We start from the raw sequence: 22,663 nt of genomic DNA on the forward strand, positions 1-22,663 counted from the left end.
AGCACGATAAATGCTGTAATAAGTCTACATGATACAGTTACATTCAATTATACTTTGTTCCTGTTAAAATTAAAAACTTTGTGGCACGTAAAATGGCTATTTTTCTATTCAGGTTACTTGTGAATCTCTTTACAGAGTAGCTCGTATCATGCCACCACTACAGCCAACACCAAAAAGTGTTTTTTTTAAAGTCATGTGTGGTCAGTAAAACAGAGTCCACTATAGCTGCTCCTGCAGCATCACAACACACAGCGATAAACTCAGACTTTATTCAAAGAGGTACAAAGAGTGAAATGGGGTATGTTCCAGAGACTTACAAAACACTCGTCTGAGAGGAGACATATCCACGTGTAAACATACGCTGTGTTTGTGGTTTTGCTCTTTTCTCCGACGGCTAAAAAAATAAAAGCATAAAACACTGCAGGAGCGTACAGTCCTTGGAGAGCGAGGGGGCGAAGGGAAGTCGGGCCGGCGTCCATCATGCGATAAATGCTGCTCCCTTTAGCTGGCGATTTTCTCAATTTCATCCAGATCATCTGTGTCTAGTTTTTCAATTTTCTTACCTGCAGAGGGAGAAACCACAGAGAACCACGGGGTTCGTTTAGAGGCTTGACACATGGCTGATCACTAAACAGCCACCACCGTCAACTGTTGAGCAGACTCACACTCCAGATCAACTCATCCTCTGTGTGTGTGTGTGTGTGTGTGTGTAAGAAAGTGTGTGTATTGTCACAGCTGCAGACTTACTGAAATGCTCCTGGATCCTGTTGAGGATGTTCATGCTCATCCTGCTGTCCACCATGTTGATGGCCAGTCCCCTTTTGCCAAATCGCCCCGTGCGGCCGATCCTGTGCAGGTATGTCTCGTTGTCTGGGTTACCATCCTTGTCTACTGGCAAGTCAAAGTTGATCACCACAGAAACCTGCTCGACATCGATACCTGAATGTGTGAGAGAAGTGGGAGAAAGATAAAATACACGGGCTGTACTGGATTTTTTTATATTTCACTGTGGTACATGCACCCAAAGCATGTTTCATTCAGCTATCGAAGGTATTTCATTTGAGCAACAAGATGTTTGTTATTAGGTGTGTGTCATCAAACCTTTCAATATATTTCAGGTCCGGTCAAGATGGAGCACAAACAGTGCAGTGTGCACCTTGTTTTGTTGAAGCTTTTCACTCCATTAAATTACAAATTGAAAGCATAAAATAAATTTAAAGGTGTTTACATCTACATCCATTAAACCAAGTACAAGTTGTAACTCTTTAAATACGTATGGTAAAAAGGGCTACAATTCGTACACCCAATATGAATCTGAACACTTTGTCATTAATCATGGAGAAAATGGCCGAAGCAGAAAGCCTTACGCTGAGAGGATGCTGATTCTGGTCCTTCTTACCTCGAGCACAAACATTTGTGGTGACCAGGACCTTCTCCTTGCCATCTCTGAAGCGGTCGATGACAGCAGCCCTCTGCTCCACCTGCATCTCTCCACTGAGTAGCGCCACCTGGTGGCCCTCTCTGGACAGCTCCCCTGCCAGCCAGCCTGCAGTCTTCCTTGTCTGGATCACAAAGAGCAAAGTGTTGTTACTACTTAGCTGCTACACTAGCTACTAGGTGTTCATGTGTTCTTGCTACATCTCTCCACTGAGCAGCACAGGCTACACTTTTACAACCTCTACCAACTGTTGGTTTTCACCCTCTCCTCTCTGCACATCAGTCAATTTTCACTCAATTTCTGTTTTTTAAGAAAGCATGCCTTTCAAACCTACTGCAGGGCTGCAGGGTTCAGAGTTAATATAAATGATGTATGTAAATATGAAGTGAAAGAACTCACGTGGCAGAAAATCATAGCCTGGGCGATGGTGATGGCTCCGTAGATGTTGCAGAGGGCCTGGAACTTCTCCTCCCTGCTGTTGCACAACACATAGTACTGTTTGATGGTATCCAGCGTCTCCTCCTCTCTCTTCAGCTTGATGATGTTTGGGTCAGGCACGATGCGCTGGGCAAAGTGCCACACTGTTTCTTCAAATGTGGCTGAGAAGAGCAACATCTGGCAGTTTTTGGGCAGCATCCTGTGCGGCAGAGAAACAAAAAGAAGATGATGCTATCATAGGAACTTGAAAAAATTAAAATTACAAGCTAAAATTACAATTTAGGTGAATGTGAACACCCTTGGTACATGTTAGCAAAACAGTACATGAGCTCATACACGATCCTAATTTTCTTTCCAAGACTTTGACACATGAGTGCTTTTTCCATTTCGGATGTGTTGAGAATGTTTCTCCCTCTTCAATGCTGGTGCTTTTTCTGACCTCTGGATGCGGATGCTCTGGTCCTGGTGGCCCTGTGTGGCAATCATGACGTCGGCCTCGTCCAGCACAAACACCTTGATCTTCTTGGGGTCTATGAACTTGAATTTACTACACCAGTCCAACATGGTCCCGGGTGTGCCAATAACGATCTGTTCCTGCAGCTTCATGCCCCGCTGCACTGAAACGTTCACAAAAAAACAGATTAAAAGATTAAATTTAATTTGAAAATATCTTCATTATCTATCACAGCATTGCAACATGCAGCATTGTAGAGAGAAACAAAGACTTACATTTGTTTCCTCTGATGGCGTAGACTAGTTTGACCTCAGGGTAGTGCTTGCCCATCTGCTCGATTACCTTGCCAGTCTGAAGTGCCAGTTCATACGTGGGTGACACACACAGGCACTGATAGAGAGGAGTGAAATGGGAGGAAGATGGATTTAGGAAGTTATCAAGGATAATAATTATTGTGAGAGACGAGTAGCAGGAGGCCACACATAGTCCGAACAGCAAGTCACACACATCAATTTTGAAACAATTTGAAGGGAAGTGAAATACCAACCTGGGGATATTTGTTGTTGGGATCTACATGACTGAGCATGGCCAGGACAAAGGCAGCTGTTTTCCCTGTTCCTGACTGCGACTGGGCAATCAGATTCTGTGGACTAGAAGGAAACAAGGAATTAGCTCACAAGCAAGCAGTAAAATATTGTATTTATTTCAGTGAGACTACATGACATACTGCTTTACTGGAGAACTGAACATCATTTCATATAAAGTGAAAGTATACTCACGGTTCGGCCAGCATCATAGGTAAGGCAGTCTCCTGGATTTTGGATGGCCGGTTGAAGCCCATGCCATACACGCCCTGAAGCAGCTGTGGTTTGCTGCACACATGAGGAACATGCATGTGTCATTAAAACATGTACCACTGACAACTGATTAATATTAATATCTGACATTGTCTGGCAACAAGGGACGAGAGGTCAGACAAAATTCACTTACAGTCGCAACTCCTCAAAGGACTTGACAGAGTAGAGCGGAGAGTTGGGATCCTTCTGAAGAACTTCCACTTGATTTGTATTATTGACGAGATTATTTCGTATCAGCTTGTTCAACAATGACTGTGCCGCTTTATCCTCTGAAAAACAAGTTATGTTTCAATGAGTGTTACAACTCCAGAGAGAGCCAAGCATCTCGATGAAAGACGACCAAGAATATCGGGCAGCTTCACCAGAGGATGAATGTGTTGGGGCATGTGAATAATAATCTGCCAACCTTTGTCATCGTCATCTGCTGTCTTGTTTTCTCCCTCAGATTCTGACTTCGCAGCTCCACTAGTGGAGTCTGTTGCGTTTGCAGCTGTGCCTGCAACATTAAAAGATATACTTCTACTTACATGCAAAACATTACCTAACTATTGCATTTCAACATCAATGGGACTTTACACACTTACCATTTTCTTCTGGTTTGTCTCTAATTTGAAGGCTGCCGATCTGCGGGGGGCACATAAAGTTTAACGTTACACAGCTGCTTTCCGAACAAAACAATGTTTGCATTTTTAAATCAGGACAAACCCCAGGTCATGCCTCTCGTGCTAATACCTGAGCGGCACAAGATCAATCATGATTACTTCTTCATCGGTATCGCTATTTTAAAGCCTCTTGCATCATTTGCTTGCTAGCCAGCTAACTGCTAAAGCTAGTAACTCACTGAGCACGCAGCATCTGAGCGGAGGCTAGCGTGAGTTAACTTCGCTATCACGACAAACCGAGGCCACCTGGCACTTTGTTTTTTAAGTTGATATGAACGTTACTGAGGCTGACCGTCATGGGAGCCCATTTATTCACTGGCAGCGCTGTCGTCGAACACAATAAGACTGAACAGCTAATTTCCGTTTACATTGTACCAGAACGGCCCAAAGCATCCTTTAAATAAGCTAACAACACGTTAGCTCGTGTTGCGTAAGTTAAGGTTTACCGATTCCGCCGCGGCTTCTTGCTCGTCCACCGCCTGGGCCCAGGAGTCCGTTGCCATTGTGGGACAGATTCGTCTTTTGTTATTTCACGATGGATAATTCAACTAGTAAAGCAAGCTCAGAGTGCGGAGTTAGTAATGTGAAAGTAACTCTTTCCCACAATGGCGTGCCGAAACAGATTCTGGACACCTGTGCAACCGCTCACACGTCCGGAGAATGCACGTGCGAAACGTTAATAGTTCCCACCTTATTGAAAGTTCCCACCCGACTGACAAAAGGGCGCAAATGCGACTGTCTCTTACGTTCTGAATTTTACCCCCCTAAAAATAATAATGACTTTAACACCGTCATTTGAATTTTTGTGTAAAGATTCGGAACTCGGGCTGAATTTCCCCAGTTCCCCAAAAACACTCCTCCATCAAGCCTGTGGGTGGCGCCAAAACGTTCTACATGAACTCACCCTTCCTGAATGCTGTACATTTGAACACACAAATCTGCACACACACACACACACACACACACACACACACACACACACACACACACACACACACACACGGAGAGAGAGAGAGAGAGAGAGAGAGAGAGAGAGAGAGAGAGAGAGAGAGAGAGACATATGCACATTGACAACAAAGATGATGCGGGTCTGTTTACTCATACTCTGAACAAGGGCATGGACATGGGCAACTGCCTCAGGTACCCAGACCCTGAAGGAGGTAAAGACCCCAGGCAATTAGTTTGTAGAAATGTCATTTATTTTTTATTTGTAATATGCCCCAGTAACACACAATATAAACTGCCACAGTAAGAGCCACCATTTTTACATTTTTACCTGAGGCCCTGTCTTGTGTCTGAGTCAACATTTAATATTAAAAGGTATTTCAGTTGATATCATGCTTAAACTCTACATTCTCCTCAATAAATTGGACTGTAATTGAATGATCACAAACTAACTCGGAGGTGGGGGGTGGGGGTGCCTAGATATGAACCCCACAGCTTATTTTTGCACCTGGCCCCCCAGTGGTTAATGCAACACTGAGGCACAACACAGAGATATGTTGGACCAGGAATTATGAGAGTTGACAATGATGCATCCATCTCTAATTCTACTCATCCAATACTGTATTAAATTGGTGCCTGTAAGTCTAAAATCACACAGCAGTCATTAGGCCTTAAAGTAAATGTAGCATCATTGCACAAATCACCTCATTCAATGCACGCTTGTGTCTCAGAAGCTTTGTATTGATTACATTCATCACCAGTGAACATGAAATATATATTTATCAGTGTACTATGTGCTGTGAATTGCTAATACAGGTGTTTGTTTGATTTTTTTTTTCCAGAAAAAAAAATTGACTTTCCCTTCAAAATTCCCATCCAATTAGTTCCTTCCTAAAATTCAAACACACTATGTTTAAGGTATTTTCTCACTGAGATAACCATGAGAGGAAACCTCCTCTCAGCCTCAGATCACTGCAAACACATTGTTGTTGTTGTTGTTGTTGTTGTTGTTGTTGTTGTAAAGGCTGATTCAGAATGACTACATCATTGACAGCCTTACTGAAATAACGAGGGGAGAACCCCAAATATTAAGACCAGCAAGTTAAGAAACTCGGAAGCATGAATGAACCCCTGTGATGCAACCAGTGTATCATCATCATTAAACAGTAACAACCAGCACTGAGTGAAAGAAGCTGGATCCCATGTGGAAAAACTCCCTTTGAAAGTGCAAATCTTTGCAGTTTTTGAACTTTATTTTTGACTACTCCAACTTTTAGGTGAAACAACAAATCAGCATAAAATCATTAAACCATATAGACACAGTCAGGAAACTAGGTTCCCCAAAAGCATTTTGAAGCACAAACGAGCCACTTAATAAATAGGTTTTTAAAAATGTTTTGGAGGACCCTTAGATATTTCTTTATGAGTGTGTGTGATCCCTTGATCTGCAGAGGAGCTGAGTGGCACTAATCTGGCTATAGCCAGGAGCCACTTAACTTAGCACAAGGACTGGAAACCGGGGGAACAGCTAGTCTATCTGATGAGCAAAGTGTAAAAACAACAATTTCAGGTTTTATGAGGGTGTTTTTTTTTTTTTTTGCAGAGCTATTTCTTTGACACGTGCAGTGACTTCCTTTAATAAATGAAACTAATAAGACAGTGAGCCTAAGATGTGCTGGTAGGTGGTTTCTTTTTACTTTACAACAGAGCCAGGTTTGCTTGTTCCTCTGTTTTCACTGTTCACGCTAAGCTATGCTGACTGACTGCTGGCGGTAGCTTCATATTTGCAGTACAGACATGAGAGTGCTATCGATTGCCTCATGTAATTCTGGGCAGCTATTTGAACTGTTCCTTAAAGTTTGCAGCACAGAGCTGTGAGTTCCTCCCTTTATCTGAAACAGTCCAGCAGACCAATCTATCAGTCGTGACACATGCACCCTTTACTGTGTTGGCACAGTTAGGAATAGAGCTGCAGCATAGTTATCCCAGTTCGGTGCTTCAGCGGAAACCAGGCTATTAACCAGAGCTGGCCTCCACTGAGGACCATGCAGGAGCACTCGGGGTCACCTCCGGAGCCAGACTGCCGTGGCTGGCTGCTCCTTAAATGAATGCAGAATTGATTTCACACACTTCCCCTGTTCTACTGGGATAGATAGATGGATGATGACAGTGGCTTTGGATTGTGCTGGAGGAGATTACATTGATCTCTGTTCCGCTGTCATCCAGCGGTCAACGTCGCTCTGTGTGTGTGTCAGTCCCAGTTTATCTACATGCATGTGCGTGCGTACATTATAGCGGGTGTGTGTCAGCATGTGAGAGAGTCTCTTAAATCGTCAGTTTTGGAGACAAATTTGTCAAAGGCTTGAAAGAGCCGAGTTTATTGTTGCCTCCAATCAGCTGCCTTGCCGGAGGTATCCATGGCAACTGAAAGAGTAAAAGTAAGGCTTGAGGTCTCCAGAGAATTTGGAAGAGAAAGAGAGAAGGACTTTGTATTGCCACATAAGGACTCATTTCAAGCGGTGAATATGACAGAGAGGATATCAAAGTAGAGTGGTCGCAGTAGAAATTGGTTTTCTGTGTGAGCAATCTGAAGAAAGGTAAACACTCAGCCCACAAATACATCATGTAAGATCACTCAAACACTACTCCACGCTCATGAATATACAGCGTGTCACAGTTCAGCTCATTTTATGTAGGCAGAATATCATCACTTAAACTCTCCATACATTAATACAGTAACACTTCAGCAGGGTGCGAACACTGGAGCTTGAACCCGTGTCCCTCAGATGAAAGATGATCTGCCTCCAGTTAAAAAAGACAAACTTATGCAATGAAAAGGCAAAAGCGTTGTTAGATGAGAATGTAGACAGAAGTGGAGGTAAAGGAGGTACAGGGAGCACTCATGAGTATTCATGAGTGAAATCTAAACCTTTGAGACCTTTTCTGTCATTTTTTGCATCGAAGGGATTTTTACAGTAGCCGAGCGGTTCCTATTTACCACTTCATCTGGAAGCTGGACATTATTTGGTATTAATCTTCTTTTTTTGTTGTTGTTGCCCTCACTTGTGCTGATTATCTGGGCAATGCATGAAATCAAAGAAAAAATGGGCTCAATAGGTAGTTTTTATGTCGTATGTCTCTGTTCTGCTCTGCTCTGTCTAAAATGTGCTTTACTTTATTTTCTTTTGTTTCTTTTTTTTTGCTTTTCTTTCTTTTGGAGCATGCAGCGATCTTTTTTTATTTGGAGCATGAACGTCAACTGTTGGAAATCCGTGTCTCTGTGTGATATTACCATGTGTCATGCAATCCCAAGTGGGATGGTCCATTTCAATGATATGACACAAAAATAAAAAATTTATTTGGTTGTTCATTCAATCATTCATACGATGCCTCGAGGCAGGTTTGAAAGGGTGAACGAGCAGTACACCAGTGGCCAGGTGTGTCTGACTGGTTGATTATAGTCTGAATGCCCCATAAAATACACAATAGAAATGACTAAGAAGAGACAATCAGTGAATAGATGGAACATAATTATGGACCCTTCTTACTCTTTGTGATGGCCAACCTCAACAACAGATGGTTCAGATTAGATAGAAGGTTAAATGTCGCAGTCTAGTACAAGACATGAGCCCAAATGCAGACTGAAGATGTGGTAAAAAATGTTTTTGTTTTTTTTTGTCACATGGCAGGCTTACAGTTGATAAAGTGAAGGGAATCCTCTCTCTGAGAGATATAAGGCAGACAGGCAGCGGACAACAGGTTGGCATGAAGGCATAACATGTACAGAAAGGCAGAACTGAACAAAAGTTAGCACCCTTAGAGACCTCAGCACAGATCATCTGGGAGAAAGAGGACACTGACTGTCCTGTATTCATCCTGGGGCTGAGAGCAGCTGTGCAGACAGGTGGGGTGGGACTCTGTAGTGACAGCTGGTGGGCAGGTGCAGAATTGCAAGCCTGGAAAGTGAGGAGATGCTGAAAGCAGCATTAATAGTTTTCAGAATATTACAAACACTTTTTATATGATCTTATGAAGTTATAATAATGTTTACATAACCAGCAGACCTTAGCAAAATTAGCATTTATTTAAAGTTTCTTGCAACCGAAGAATGATCAATTTTCAGTTTCCTAAAAAATATACTCTGTTCTTTAGCAGTTAAATGCTACACTATGTTCAAAAGCTAGTTGCTAACTTTTTATTTTAATATTTATTCTAGTTTTCAGTAGGTGCACTTAAACATTCAATAGCCTTAGCAGTTTGTTGTTTATATAAATTCATGTGACGCATATTGCTTCCATACAATTGTCATGATTTAAGACAAGAATGGAAACGCTTTTGCCATAACAGTACCGACTCAGTGTACTTGCTATTTTAACAGCATTAAATTATGTCAAACAGACTTTTAAATGCTTAGAACAGTAAAGAGGACAAACCACAAGGCGACAGAGGAAACACTATCAGCTGCCTCTTAGATGAAGGATGTGAATTCCCTGGATAACTGTTGAAGGGCTCGGCTTTCCTTTGTGAAAAATGTTTTGAACTTCAGATGTAATGCCACATTAGATAATAAATGACAAGCAGCTCAGGACAGTCAACAAAAAGATCATTAAAAATATAAAGAAAAATCGGCAAAAATCTATTTAAAATGTATACATAATGGTGTTTGGTGTGGGACAGTCAGTGGAGTCACATGTAACAGCTGCCTGCTGTGGCTGGAAATGAGGTCCGTGAGAGCCTGAACCAAACAGTAAGGTTATCAGCCATAAAGCCAAAACCGTGGGCTGAAAACCCTAAAACGCTCCATGGAGCTGAGGAACAGCAGAGTTACATGATTATTCTGTGGATTATTCATCTTTCCCATAACACCTAGTCATTTGATCCAGTGTTCATACGACCAGCCTCTAGATGAATATAGTGCAGGAGTTGACCAGGTTAACTGCAGTTGAGGGAGGAGAGGAGGATGAAGGAGTGGTTTCCATGACTTTAGAAATATGTTGGTTAAGATACTGTATGATGGATAAGTTGAAGTATAGATCGGTTGTAGTCAAAGTTAAGTTAACCTTCTCTTCCCACTGCTGTGGTAGGATTATCAGTACTCATATGTGATTATTAAACACCATTAGAGCTGCAGAGATTGGTCAGTTAGTCAGCTGACAGGAAATGTATCGACTAATCCCATCAGTTATTTCATTGAGTGGAAATGCAACACATTTCCTCGTTCCATTTTCCATTTTTCTGTCTCATACATTATAGTGTTCTGACAATCTTTGGATGTTGGACTTTTCTTTGGACAAACCAAGACAACTAAGACATCAGGTTGAACTTTGGAATATTAAAACAAGTATTTCTCACTTTTTTCTGACATCTTATAGACAAACATTTTAGAAAGAAAATAATCTGCAGGTTGATTGTTAGTGAAAATAACTGCTAGTTGCAGCCCTGCACAGCATATCTAAATACCACTGGTAATAATATGCATATAGAGTATGATATATGATGGTGATAAGGCCTGGCTCTCAGTTGGTGTTCCAGTTCTTCCCAAAGGTGTTGGATGGGACTGAGGTGAGGACTCTGCAGGCCAGTCTACTTCTTCTTCTTCTGATAACAAGATGGAAGCAGACTAGCATTCGGTATCAAGATTTCCATTCATTGGAAATAACAGGTCCAACCTAAACCATGAAAAACAGTTCCAAACCACAAGCACACAAAAGCATGTGGACACGGCCACACAGTGGACATGAATTTTAACTCAGGTGGGGCCCTTTTCCTCATCAAAGGTCTGTTCCTCATGGCATATCACTGACTGAAAAATTATACTGATAGATCTAATAGTCACACAAACGTCGCTGCCTCTAATTAATGTATGCATCCTGCAATATGGTTGCCAACATGGTTGGAGTACCAGTGCTGGCTGTGATGCTGCTGTGTAGTGATGGCAACACCATGTGTAAAACTATGCAGCAGCAGGAGTCTGTCTCCCCTGCCTTGTTCTCTCTGTCTTTAACATGGCAGCATTCAGGTCCTTGGATATCCATCGTCAACTAATTAATCAGAATCAAAGGGAGACAAATCCTGTAAACACAGACAAGCTGCATGCGTGGGTCCATAGGTGAGAGAGAGACAAGCAGAGGGGGAGAGAGGGAGATTAAGGGCGGCTACTCCCCAGACCTCTTCTCCCCACTTTCTCCTGGTAGAAGTCATTAAGATTCATACCCCCGATCCTTCACTCCATGCTGGCTCCTCACTGGTCGCTCCATGCATCGCTATAGCAAGAAAAAAAAAAAGAAAAAAGAAAAAGACACATTACCTGCACACCCACGCCAGAATTAAGACGGTGATGCAGCACTTGTTTTCTGTCAACAAGAGAGAGCGCATAGAGAAAGAGAGAGAACGTGGGATAGCATGAGAGATGACAAGATGGAGCGAGAAAGAGTTGGAGAGTGAGGGCCTGACAGCTGGTTGGTATTCCTGAGGCTTAGGCAGAGAGGCTGATGGTGCAGAGTGGACATCACCAAGGAATTTCAATGTGGATGGAACAGCTTGCTGTTGTCAGAGTCAGAGCTGTAGCCTTTATGTTACTGACCGGACTGTTTGACAAACCACTGTGTGTTTGATAAAATGGGTCAGATTTCAACATTTGGATTATTGACCAGGCCTAACAGATAATGTGAACGTATTAATTGTATTTTAACATATATTTAATTATACTCTTAGACAACTGGGTCGTTTCCTGGATACAGTTTAAGTTTATGGACTAATTCCTTTTTTTTCCACTGTTCAATTGTATTCAAAATTGAGTTTTTAACCCTAAGCAGTGGTGTTATTACTTTTCAAATTCTAGCAGTGAAGATTTCGAAAAAAAAAAACAAAACAGAAAATGTCACTCAGAATTTGGGGGAAATGCGTCAAATATGTAAAACTATGCACAAAACACACTAATATTTCCAGTTGATGGAATGGTGCAGCCTTAAACTCCTGTAGTTTTGGATTCAAATATTTCATAATGTAAACATCATCATGCTTCAGTAAAGTGCAGGAAAAACATGATGCACAATGTTTGACACCATCAGTGTGGCATGATAATACCTTAACAACCTCAAAGATACTTAAGAGGGAATAAATGGGAGGGGATGTTAAGGGGTTAATAGAGGACTAAATGTCTTCCTGTCAGTGTCAGGACATGTGAAGTTTTAAAAGACTGTTGAGTCATCAAAACCAGGAACTGATCAGACCAACATCTGCTTATATCACAGGCATGATAACAATTCTGTATGTTCTTGATGTCCTGTTGAAGAGCTAAAATCATTCTGTTCAAATGCTGAATGCTTTGATTATTGATTGGTTTGAGTATTGTAATAAATTTTGATCTCTGCTGTACCTGTTGGTCTTTGCTCAGTCTTTGAGTGAAATGTCAGATTTAGGTATTGTATCATGTTAGGTCATTGCGATAGATGTTACCCATAAGAAATTGGTCAGTGGTCCATTTGAATTTTTCAGCAGTGACTTCCTCTAAATCTGATACCAGAGATAGGTCTATGTGGGTGTATTCATCACCAATTTGTGGGAAAGATGTAAGAATCCATGTGTCAGGTCTCACACAGGTTGAGCCTCCAGGACCGAACATAGTTTCGGTCCCAAGACTGGCCGGGAAACTACGAGCATCTGGATCCAGCCTCCCTCCCCTCTCCAGGCAAGATCCAGCTCTCACTAAACCCAACCAATTCGCTCAATAAACAGCTGGATTATTACATAAGACAAGGTGGGGGATAAATGGCCTTGAGTGCTTTGAAAAACCTGAAAAAAAAAAAAAAATGAAGCAGACTTTTCATTCTCTCGTGCAGTTTGGAGTTCAACAGCCATTGACAGTCATGTAGCCGTGTTCATTCATCTAACGGGGCCAAAGAGCTTCGAGGCTGTCAAGCCCCGGCTCAACAATTTTCAATTCCTTAATAATTTATTAATGGCGGGCAGTCAAATTGCATATCAATAATGTAGAAGGGCTCAGTACAATGTTGATACAAAACACCCTTTCAGTCGGGCTCATTCATGCTCACAGACCTGCAGACATATGTACTATGTTTAGTCCCACGTGGTCCAGCGCTGGCACATTGCATGAATTCAATCTGCACCAGTGAGCTGTGTAATGTTAGTTGATGATGGGGCGACTAAAAATGCGTCTCGTGTTTTCTCTTATTCACCTGTCTTTGAAAACGTGAGAAATTAAGCGTTTTTATTGCGGAGCTGGAAGGGAACAATACAGGTCTACGCTCCGCAAAGACACTGATGTGAAGAACAAAGACAAATTGTTCAGCTAGTAAAGTTACGATGCATTCGTAAATCTGCCTTTCGAATTATTGTGTTTTGTCATTTTCTTAAACACAATATTCATGTGCAAACCTGTGGAGAGAAAACAGCGTCACATTAGCGACATTTTACACACATACATGATTGGGCAGCAGCTATACTGTGTGTTTGGGCGTGAGCCAATCACGCATGTAGGACAAATTAAGTGACCAATGGCGGATTTCCATCTAGGTCAGCATCTTTTATTCAGGAGGCACACGTACACAGTTACATGCCATCCCGCCCCGGGGGCCCTGCGGAGACCCACTCTGCCACCGAGAGATGGCCCACCATTTTGTTCTGTTTTGAAAATGATCTCCATGCATGAGATTAGCTGGGGGGCCCACAAGCTCTTCCCTTTGTTGTGTATCCCAGTTTGGATATTTCCCCGGCTGGTGTCTGTGAATGTGTGCGAGTGTGTGTGCAGGCCGTGCACGCGTGGTGCCAGGCTGCATTTGTGAGCGTGCATGGGCTTGTGTGTGTGTTTTTAATGGGAGTTTTGCTCGTTGCAGGGGCGAATACGATCTCGATGGAGACATCCGATGCCCACTCTGTGTATGAAACTGTAGTGCTCTGCTGCTGAGCTTGAGGAGCACGCTTATAGCATCTCAATCTGTCTGTCTGCGGTGTTTACAGCAATGCACACTTTGGAATGCAAACCCTACACATTCACACATACAGTGGATGCCTGTGTGTCTGTGGGTACATCAAAGGTAAAACATGACACTTATTAAGGTCACAAGAGACTCCTCCTGGTGCCTTTTCCTTGAACAGGTCATGACCTCTCGACGGTACACTGAGCTGTCATGTATGCACATAAACATACATACAGTGAGCTTCTGCAGGGAGCTGCTCGATGAGAGGAAAACCGCTGCACCAGTCGGCATGGTGTTTGTGACAGACACCGGCGGTTAAAAACACCACCCGGAGGCAATAAATGACATCGAGCTGAATCTACGCAAGAGGCCACACAAGTATGTAAAGTTGGTTATGAGGCTTTATGATGCCACTGCACCAAAATGTAAAAAGCTGTCTCTCTCAGCCGTTGGTTTCCCTCCACAGACTTAAAGCAGCAACAAAGCAACTAAGCAGAGAGAGAGAGAGAGGGAGAGAGAGAGAGAGAGAGAGAGAGAGAGAGAGAGAGAGAGAGAGAGAGAGGGAGAGAGACTGGGGATGTGGTTGCTATAGTAACCATCTGGTGGGTCTGAACTGTTTCTCCCTGGCATTCATTTCATCATATTGAGCCTCTGTCTCTCTTCCTCTCTCTTCCTCCACTCTCACTTTTGTTTATCCCTCTCTTTCCCTCCTTCTCTCCTGGCTCTCCATCTCTCTTATCTCCTCATCTCCCTCTCGTGCCGCTCTCCCACTCTCTTCCGATCTTCCTGCCTGCCTGCCCTCCCTCCTCCCTCCCTTCTCCAGCTCTCTTCACTTTCCTCGGAAAACAGTGAGAGAGAGAGAGAGTGTTTAATGTTAATGTGGAGTGGTCCCTGTCTTTGTTTGCCGTTTGTCCATTTTTATCACACCTGCCCTGAGAGTCCCATCTGTTAAACCTGGACTCTTAGCCCCTTTTCCATACAAGAGCAGGACACGAGGTTCAGGGTTTTTGGAGATGAGTAAAAGCTGGACTGATATCTGAGAGGGAACTCGCTTGAAAGATTGACGTCATCCGCGATCACGATTTAGCTGCAAACAAAGTGGGTCTTACCATCATATCATAGGCAGGGTTGTTTTCTTGGTCAAATGCTCTGATTGAGCTCTGCCCAGAAACAAACAAACAAGCAAAAAAAAAAATCAACTTGATGTCAAATATACCAGAATGTTCTGGTGGGGCGTCTGAAGGAATATTCACTTCTTTCTCCTACCAGGACTGCAAGCAGGGCTAGATGTCCCTTTTCCCTCTTCATGTCCTTGTGAATTCCCAGCAGAGTCTCAATCAGCAAGAGAATACCTGATCCCAATGCCAATTGAGCCTACCTCACACACACACACACACACACACACACACACACACACACACACACACACAGAAGAGCATGCACAAATACATTCGTGCAGACACACAAACAGCAGAATAAACAGATCTGAACACGTTCGCGCACACACAAATGCACACAGGCACTGGAATGAAATGCAAATGTGGCCTCATCCATTTGCATGCCATACACATGCTATCACTGCATCATATAGAGCTATTGATTCGTGCCAAGAAAGAGAGGAGACGATTTTCCCAGCGAGGTGGCTCAGCATGTCAGGTCACCACGGGTATTTCCCTGCGACGACACAAAGGTCAGGTGGAGGAGTCCAGAGACCAGGCTGTGTGAGAGTCAGCCAGGCCAGTGTGTGTGCAGTACAGTGTGTGTCAGCTTGTGCCAGAGCAGCTCATAGGGAGCTTGCAGGGTGTGGTTTTCCTCCTCGTGTCATTGACCTATGAATGCTCTCATACTGCTCTTTCTCCTGTGAACAGGCTATCTCTGTCTCTTTCACTCCTCCATGTTGCTCCTCTGCTTCGCCTTTCTCTCTCTGCCTCTCCACCTGTCAGAGCTTATGTAACCTAACAGCCATCCAGACCTTGACTTCCGTCTGCCCCTTTTCACAGCACCAGTCATTACCCTCTCATCAGCCCTCACTACAAACCCATTTGCAACAATATTATCCAAATAGTGACTCACTATAAGTTAATAAAGAGCCTCCCATTATATAAATGACAAGAATGGAGGATCTACTCGCTGTTAAGTGTGATTTTGAGCCTCTTCTAGCAGCAGCGGTCACCCAGCTCGAGCCTGAGCTTGAATCTGAACTATCTGTCCAGTCTGAGGTGAGCAGCATCTGCTGCATGTCTGCGATAACAGCATTAAGACAGAGGAGCATCTAAGTATGCAGCTAAGAGGGCTTGTGTGATAAACACATAATCTGCATTTGAGACGTCTGTTTATCTGTGAATATGTGTTACGTATGTCAGCTGGATATGTGTTATATTCTCTAAATGAACTGAGAAATATATCTGCCTGGATTAGCGCTGTGGTAAAATGCATGACGAGGCTGTCAGTCGTGAGGGAGATGAACAGTGAGAGGATAGACCTTTACAGACTCAACACTTTGACACTCAAATAGCTGTTTATTGAAATATCTACGAGGAACAAATGAGCGAGAGAAATGTGAAAGGATCTCATGAGGCAGAGAGCTGGACTTTCACATACGTTATGATGAACTTCAGGTTGTTAGATGACTGTGGCTGGGAAAGGCCTGCTCTGCAGCGTTGTTGCAGGATTTTTGATGCAGTCTTACACATTGTGCACAAAAATATGTGTAACTTTAAGATGGGCCTCAGTTCCTCCTCAGGAGATGTAGTTATAATAATAAGAATCTCCACAGAGTGATTATGGTTTTATCTTTTCTCTCTTTTCTATATCTATTTCCGTAAGTTTATTTGTTCATATTAATGCATTGATAAAGGAGGTGCTCTGACTACTAAAGACTTGTCAGTCATTTCTAAATCTTTCAGTCTACCACCTTTTAAAGTCTCTGTAAATGACCTGTCATCATGTTTTATAATTTCAGCTCTGGCATATTTTATCTACTGTAACTTTGCAGTTATACTTTTGAAGGAAAAATGAGGAAAAACAAAACTAAGATGCCACAAAACACATTATGAACTACATCTTATGTTTTATCTGATGACTAACTAAAACAGAACCACACCTTTTTTTTTGGTTTGGAGTTTTTTGTCATGAGATTTAATAAATATCTAGAATCTTACACTTTCAGACATCAATTATTATTATTGTTTTGTCAGCCTGGTAAACATTATCTGAAGCTTGTAATGTTCCTGTTCTCAGCCGCAGCAGAGAATCATCATCATTATCATCATTGTGGACACTTATGTGGAATCAATATCAATATGTTGCATTAAAATCAATACATTTTAAAGTTTTGCTATAGGTCTTTAAATTGTTCTGTAGTAAAAATGCACAGTTCACTTGGTGCTTGTTTTTTAACTGAAAAAATGTCATCAACCGATTATGAGTGTATAGATCATCCCAAATGTCTCATATTGCACAATTCTGCTGCATGGTGAGGCTTGTAATTATAGTATTTGTTAGCCTGTCAGATGTGTTGATTTGACTTTGAGGAGCCTTTGAAGTTGCAGTTTGAGGTGTCCTCAGGAAAAATCTCATTTAGTGCCTGTCAGTGGTGTGTGTGTTCACATGTGACACCTCATCCTCTTTGCTAGTGCGCTTTTTCTGTGTTTGGCTCTTCGTGGTCATGATTATTGAGATGCAGTGTAATTTTATAGTTTGTGACTGATGGCGCCTGCAATTCGGCAGCTCAGGTGGTGACTCTTTGGCCTCTTTGTAACTCTGCTGGTTGCCCCACATTGAGTAGAAAAATCCTTTCAAACCTCAGCTAAAGCTGACATGCTGATAATTGGCATTTAACTTACTACTGTATGAGTCACATGTGTGGCTGCCTTAACTTGTGAATTAGTATGGGCGCAAAATTATGAAATGTAGCGAGGAGAAAAGTTTAAAAACCATGAGAGCATAATGTCAAATGCAACAAAAGTGAATTAACAAGGAAAAGTGCCTTTTGAAATTGACTGAAAGGTAAATAATTGTGTGTGCGCCACAACTGACCAATTCAAACTGATCATTTCTGCAGGACGACTGAAACACGTTTCTGGGATTTTCTGCAGTATGTCACTGAGTTCTACAGGTTTGACAGTGTGGGAACAGCATCTGACCCCGTGTTTAGGCTGATCAGACCCAAGTTCATTCCAATCGCCTCACGCTTTCACTGCACGTTTTGGATTTAAGGATCCACCACACAGAGAATCATAGACCATTACTCCCTAAATGTAACATCCTCTCATTCTGTGCGAGGGGATAGGCTGTTACTGCAGTAAGCGCCATCGTCATGGTTGACTGCCGTCTTGGAAGAAGGGACTATTTTGGCAGGATAATGCGGTCACGCCACTGAGTGAATAGGGGGTCTTGAGAGAAGAGGGCAGAGATAAGAGAATGGAGAACATTCCATTAAAGATAGTGATGGTATCAAGCCGAGGGGAAGACTATTCTGCACCGAAACCCACCGCAGCACCCATCGAGTGCAAGGTGCATCTGTTACCATGGTACCCAGCCCAGGCAGCCCCTTTCATGTCTGTCAAGACTGGGGAGGAAGAGAGACGAGCAATACGTTGGTCTCGCCTGCCGTTGGAGCCGAAACGGACACGTGTGTGCCTCTGTGCATGTGTGTATGCTGCATGTATGTGTTCCCAGCACACATCCCGGCGGTCCGCGTTTGAGATGCTGTACGCTGACAGAGGCTCGTCACACAGCATGAATCATTTAGTCACCACAGCAGAGTTGGAAATGTCACGTCTCATCAGTGTTCCTCATGCCTCGGTGGCCCTGCACCATTTACATCTCTGGCAATGGAGTTAAAGAGAGGACTTGATTAAAGAGAGGAGCTGAGATTTTAGATGCAAACAGACATTTATTGCATTGGGAAGCAGTGGTGTACATTTTCCCCACAGAATCATTTGCAGTACTGTAGCACTTTATGAGATCTGAGTCTGTAGGGCAGCTGTCCGAGCCGAGTGTCTCAACTCAGCCTGTGGAATTCAAATTCTTGATGGGATTATTTGCTCATCTTTCTTCCCATTTCTGTCTCCTTCCATATCTGATCTTTCCAAGGAATGGGATGCTACTTTCTCACAGTGGAAAATGCTGACTTGACCTTCCTTGGCAGCCAGATAGGCAATCCAATAACAACAGGGGAAACTGTACAAGGAACATATGCAAAAGTCAGCCAAGCCATTTGCTATTGTCTCTATCTTTCTGATACAAAACTAGATTTGTGTTTTTTTGCTACAGTTTCAAAACAGTTTAAAAAACAAAAAGCAACATCGAGTACATCATTCCATATTGTAAACCACAATCAACACTAAACAGTAAATAGTACTTTGTCATAATCTTTATTACAAGATATTAGGCCACTGTACAAATCAGTGTGAATCGTACAGTACAACGCAGAATTAAGACTGTTTCTCGAGGTTTGTCATTCAAAGCTGTATACGAGGTGCTTCAAGAATACACAAGTTTCAGAACTTCTGCCGTGCATGCATGATTTCATATTTGCCATGCATGAGTTTGTATCTCAGTGTTTTAAGAAAGAGCCCTAAAAAATGGCAACCCAACAAAACAGCTGAATTGTATGAGTAAATGTATAAAGCACAAAAAAAGAACAAGTTGTCTGGTACAGTATATCCCTCATGAGATTTGGCACACACGATAATGCACAATGCAATATAAACAGTTTATCAATAGGGTGTGTACAGTCAAGTTACAGTATCAACCAATCCAGGTGAAAGCCTGGGAAGCTTACAAACAGGTGGGAGGTACACTGTATATAAATGACTCGTTAGCTGCAAAGTATGGTAACAAAAAACACTCAGGCAACATCGAGAATTGTTAAGTGAAAAACAATGTCACTCTCATTCACTCCAAGTTTTCTCGACATACAAAAGAACACTCCCTCGGGCCTCAAGTCACTGCAAAAGACATATTCCAAAGGATCAATAAATAAAGTCTTCCAACACATAGAACAAACCAGTTTACTGCTTCCCACTTTGTGCAAGAAAATATGGGCTACCCTTTCCATATTTACAAACTCTGTTATTCATTTGCCCTCAATCAAAATGAAGAGCAGAAAGAATGGTACCATAGGTTTGATTGATAAGATATAGGAGAAGTGTGTGCTTTAGTTTTTATATCAGATTTATTTCTGTATCCTGTCCCTGATTTCTGCATTTTGACAGCGTCACCTCCTTCCTCCACCTCGCCTCCCCCCCGTAGTCTTCTCCCACTTTTGGATTTATGGCGAAACCCTGTAATTGAGGGTGTATTTGATTGTGTGAGTGTGTCTGTGTGTGTGTGTCGGGGGGGGGTCCACCTGGGGGTCTCCTTTGCTGCCATCTCCCGCCCCTGCCAGTGTGTGTCACCCGGATGGCCATGACTGACTGGGAGAGGAGGGCGTGGAAGTGCTGCTTGCTGCCACATGAGAGAAAGTGCTTATATACAGTGTCTTTGGATTAAAACTGGTAAATATCGCCATAAAAAATTTCAAGAGTGTCTTTTGGGGGATGGTGAGCCGAGCGCTCTAAGCCTCTGTCGGGGTCTTCTCTGTTCCATTTTTCAGTGCTTCGTCGTCGCCATTCTCATCCTCAATCACAACTGTGGATGACAGGGGAGAGAGAGTTAATGAGGGGGGCTCATCTTGGTGTGGCGTCTTGAAAATTCACCACCGACTGACAGGAGGTCATTAAAGCCCAGAACCATTAGCACTGCGCTGTATGAGTAGAAGTGGTGTGTGTGTGTGTGTGTGTGTGTGTGTGTGTGTGTGTGTGTGTTTGCGCACGAGAGCAAGAGTATGCAAAAAGAGGAAGATAACTACGAGCCTGATTGTGTATGTGCGTCTCTCTTTACCTGTGTGTGTGTGTGTGTGTGTGTGTGTGTGTGTGAGAGAGAGAGAGAGAGAGAGAGAGAGCTGCACGTTTGTGAGTGTGCATGTCTGAATTTCTTGCGCGTCTTCTCGCTGAGCACCTGCAGGTGCAATCCTTGCATGTCTGCCTGTTTGCCATGTTTGTCCATGTTGTGTCTGTGCACTACTGTACATGCAACTGTGTCTGTCTGTGCATGTATGTGCCACCACGAGTGAGCCTCAGTTTTCAAGGACCATCTCCTCGGCGTCATCAGGAATGCAAAAGCCCCCCCCAAAACCACAAACAGCCTCAAATTATCGTGCAATCACAAAAATTATAAGTGCACAACATACAAATCTCAATCATTGCAACCATTCGCTGAGGAGGGGACATCCAGCACAACTCTGTTGAGCAGCATTCAGAAGGCATTTAACAGCACGCACTGCGCATCCAACTTGTGTTGCAATGCGAATAGAATATTCAAAAAGCCATACATCCCACACGCATGCAAACAATAGATCAGCATCTCAGTCTCTGCTGAGGACCATGTCAAGGCGAAGGTGTTGCCTATCTGGCTGCACGCACACATCCTTAATTGTAGTCCACTGTAACCTATGTGCGCATTCAACACACCACCATGCAAACGAAAACGCCTTAATTATATAATTACCGCGTTTGCTCCGGCCTATTTGTCCGAGTTTCGGCGGGCGTTTATTCTGTGAGCCGCTGAAGAAGTTGTTGGTGTCTTGAAGACGACAGGTGAAGGAAAGGTGTCCCTCGTCGCCCTCATTTCCATAATGACTCATTTTTTCTTCGTTGAAAGGGAGCACTTCCGACATCTCCAAATGCGTCTTTATCACCAAGGCGCACAAACTGAAATGTATAGCTCGTTGCCAAGCTTGAGCTTGGCCGTCTACAACAAACAAAGAGGGGGGGGACAATGCTATCTGCTGACACGATCTAGCCCTTTCTGTTTACCCCGAAGACACGTGTATGTCTCCGTAGGTACGCACCAGAAATATCAGTAAATCAAAATGTCCTCAATTTCCCCGCTCGCGGAGCTTCGGCAACATTATCCAAAAAATTCCAGAGGTTTGTTCTCTGTGCGTATTGCTTTGGAAATGGAGGCGCACGTACAATAGAGCCGTGGAGCGCCCGCTGGTTTCGAGCGGCTGAACCCGTCGCACGGAAAATCTGAGGAAGAAATGCAAATTGAGGAGCGATGCAAAACACGGATCCAGGGGAGACCTGGCGAAGGAGCTGCACGGGGGTTTTCTGGTGCAGCCCTGAGAAGCTTCCAGTTGAAGTCGTGGCGTACCAGTGCTCCACTCTCCGGGATCTAGATGCAATCAAACAAATGGCGATCTTATATTCAAAGATGGCACATGAATGCGAACCAGTACAGATCTTTGGAAAACGTCGTTTACGCGCCACCACTCGACGAGTTCGAGGTGTCAAGTCTTCCAAACCGTTTTATAATGTTACAAAATTGGCGTTTTCTTTGGTCGTGGGGTTTGAGCGTGTCATGTGTCCACAGGGGCAGACCTCACCAGAGGAGGGCAGTGTTTTCATAGGCTAAGATGCGACTTTTGGCCCCATGGCGCACTTTCCGTTAAATACTGAGGGTCTGCGCTACTTTCACCTGTTTTCACCACAGTTTCAAGGAAATTGTATCAGTGTGGAGGGACTGGGTGGGGGTTATAGATGTCACACCTGGGGATGAGAGGCCTGCTCCAGGAATAAGTGTTATGGAACTGCTGAGTAAAACAAAGAATACTCCATGTTCCAGGTTTTACTTTACATTGAGATGTTTGAAAGCCCTGTTTGATCCGTAGTTGGCCTCCTCCCCAAATGAAATAGAACATACATGCACACAATATAAAAAACAAACATGATATAAATTCTTGCATTCCTAAAATGACCTCACACTGTACATTTCCGTGAATAAGATGCTGAATCACGAGAGGCATGTTGATAATGTCCTCAAACCTGATTGGATCCAGTTTGAGAACATTTTATGTGTTTTGTTATCACATTAGGTGTTAT

At 43.1% G+C, this 22,663-nt stretch overlaps 2 protein-coding genes across 2 annotated transcripts; both read right to left on the minus strand.

Moving 5' to 3' along the window:
* Window positions 1-229: 229 nt before the first annotated feature.
* On the minus strand, window positions 230-4,489 carry ddx19b (DEAD-box helicase 19b). The gene is made up of 12 exons (XM_076754734.1): window positions 4,296-4,489; window positions 3,772-3,811; window positions 3,594-3,683; window positions 3,321-3,456; window positions 3,110-3,202; window positions 2,878-2,980; window positions 2,606-2,720; window positions 2,316-2,493; window positions 1,838-2,075; window positions 1,400-1,562; window positions 748-939; window positions 230-563 (listed from the first exon to the last, which is right to left on the minus strand). The coding sequence occupies exons 1-12, from the start codon at window positions 4,350-4,352 to the stop codon at window positions 502-504; spliced, it is 1,467 nt and encodes a 488-aa protein (XP_076610849.1). The 5' UTR covers window positions 4,353-4,489; the 3' UTR covers window positions 230-501.
* Window positions 4,490-19,095: 14,606 nt separating this feature from the next.
* Window positions 19,096-22,152, minus strand: camk2n1a (calcium/calmodulin dependent protein kinase II inhibitor 1a). The gene is made up of 2 exons (XM_076754758.1): window positions 21,288-22,152; window positions 19,096-20,369 (listed from the first exon to the last, which is right to left on the minus strand). Exons 1-2 carry the CDS (start codon window positions 21,454-21,456, stop codon window positions 20,296-20,298), a joined length of 243 nt encoding a protein of 80 aa, XP_076610873.1. The 5' UTR covers window positions 21,457-22,152; the 3' UTR covers window positions 19,096-20,295.
* Window positions 22,153-22,663: the final 511 nt, after the last annotated feature.

Source organism: Chaetodon auriga, chromosome 2, assembly GCF_051107435.1.
Source record: "Chaetodon auriga isolate fChaAug3 chromosome 2, fChaAug3.hap1, whole genome shotgun sequence".
Taxonomy (NCBI): domain Eukaryota; kingdom Metazoa; phylum Chordata; class Actinopteri; order Chaetodontiformes; family Chaetodontidae; genus Chaetodon; species Chaetodon auriga.

Excerpts from the sequence above, each read along its gene's own strand:
- ddx19b (XM_076754734.1), bottom strand. The coding sequence starts at position 4,352 with ATGGCAACGGACTCCTGGGCCCAGGCGGTGGACGAGCAAGAAGCCGCG. Across the intron at positions 3,203-3,320 it reads TCCTTTGAGGAGTTGCGACT|CAAACCACAGCTGCTTCAGG; the intron begins GTAAGTGAATTT and ends TCATGTGTGCAG. Across the intron at positions 2,721-2,877 it reads CCAACAACAAATATCCCCAG|TGCCTGTGTGTGTCACCCAC; the intron begins GTTGGTATTTCA and ends CCTCTCTATCAG.
- camk2n1a (XM_076754758.1), bottom strand. The coding sequence starts at position 21,456 with ATGTCGGAAGTGCTCCCTTTCAACGAAGAAAAAATGAGTCATTATGGA. Across the intron at positions 20,370-21,287 it reads AATAGGCCGGAGCAAACGCG|TTGTGATTGAGGATGAGAAT; the intron begins GTAATTATATAA and ends TGTCATCCACAG.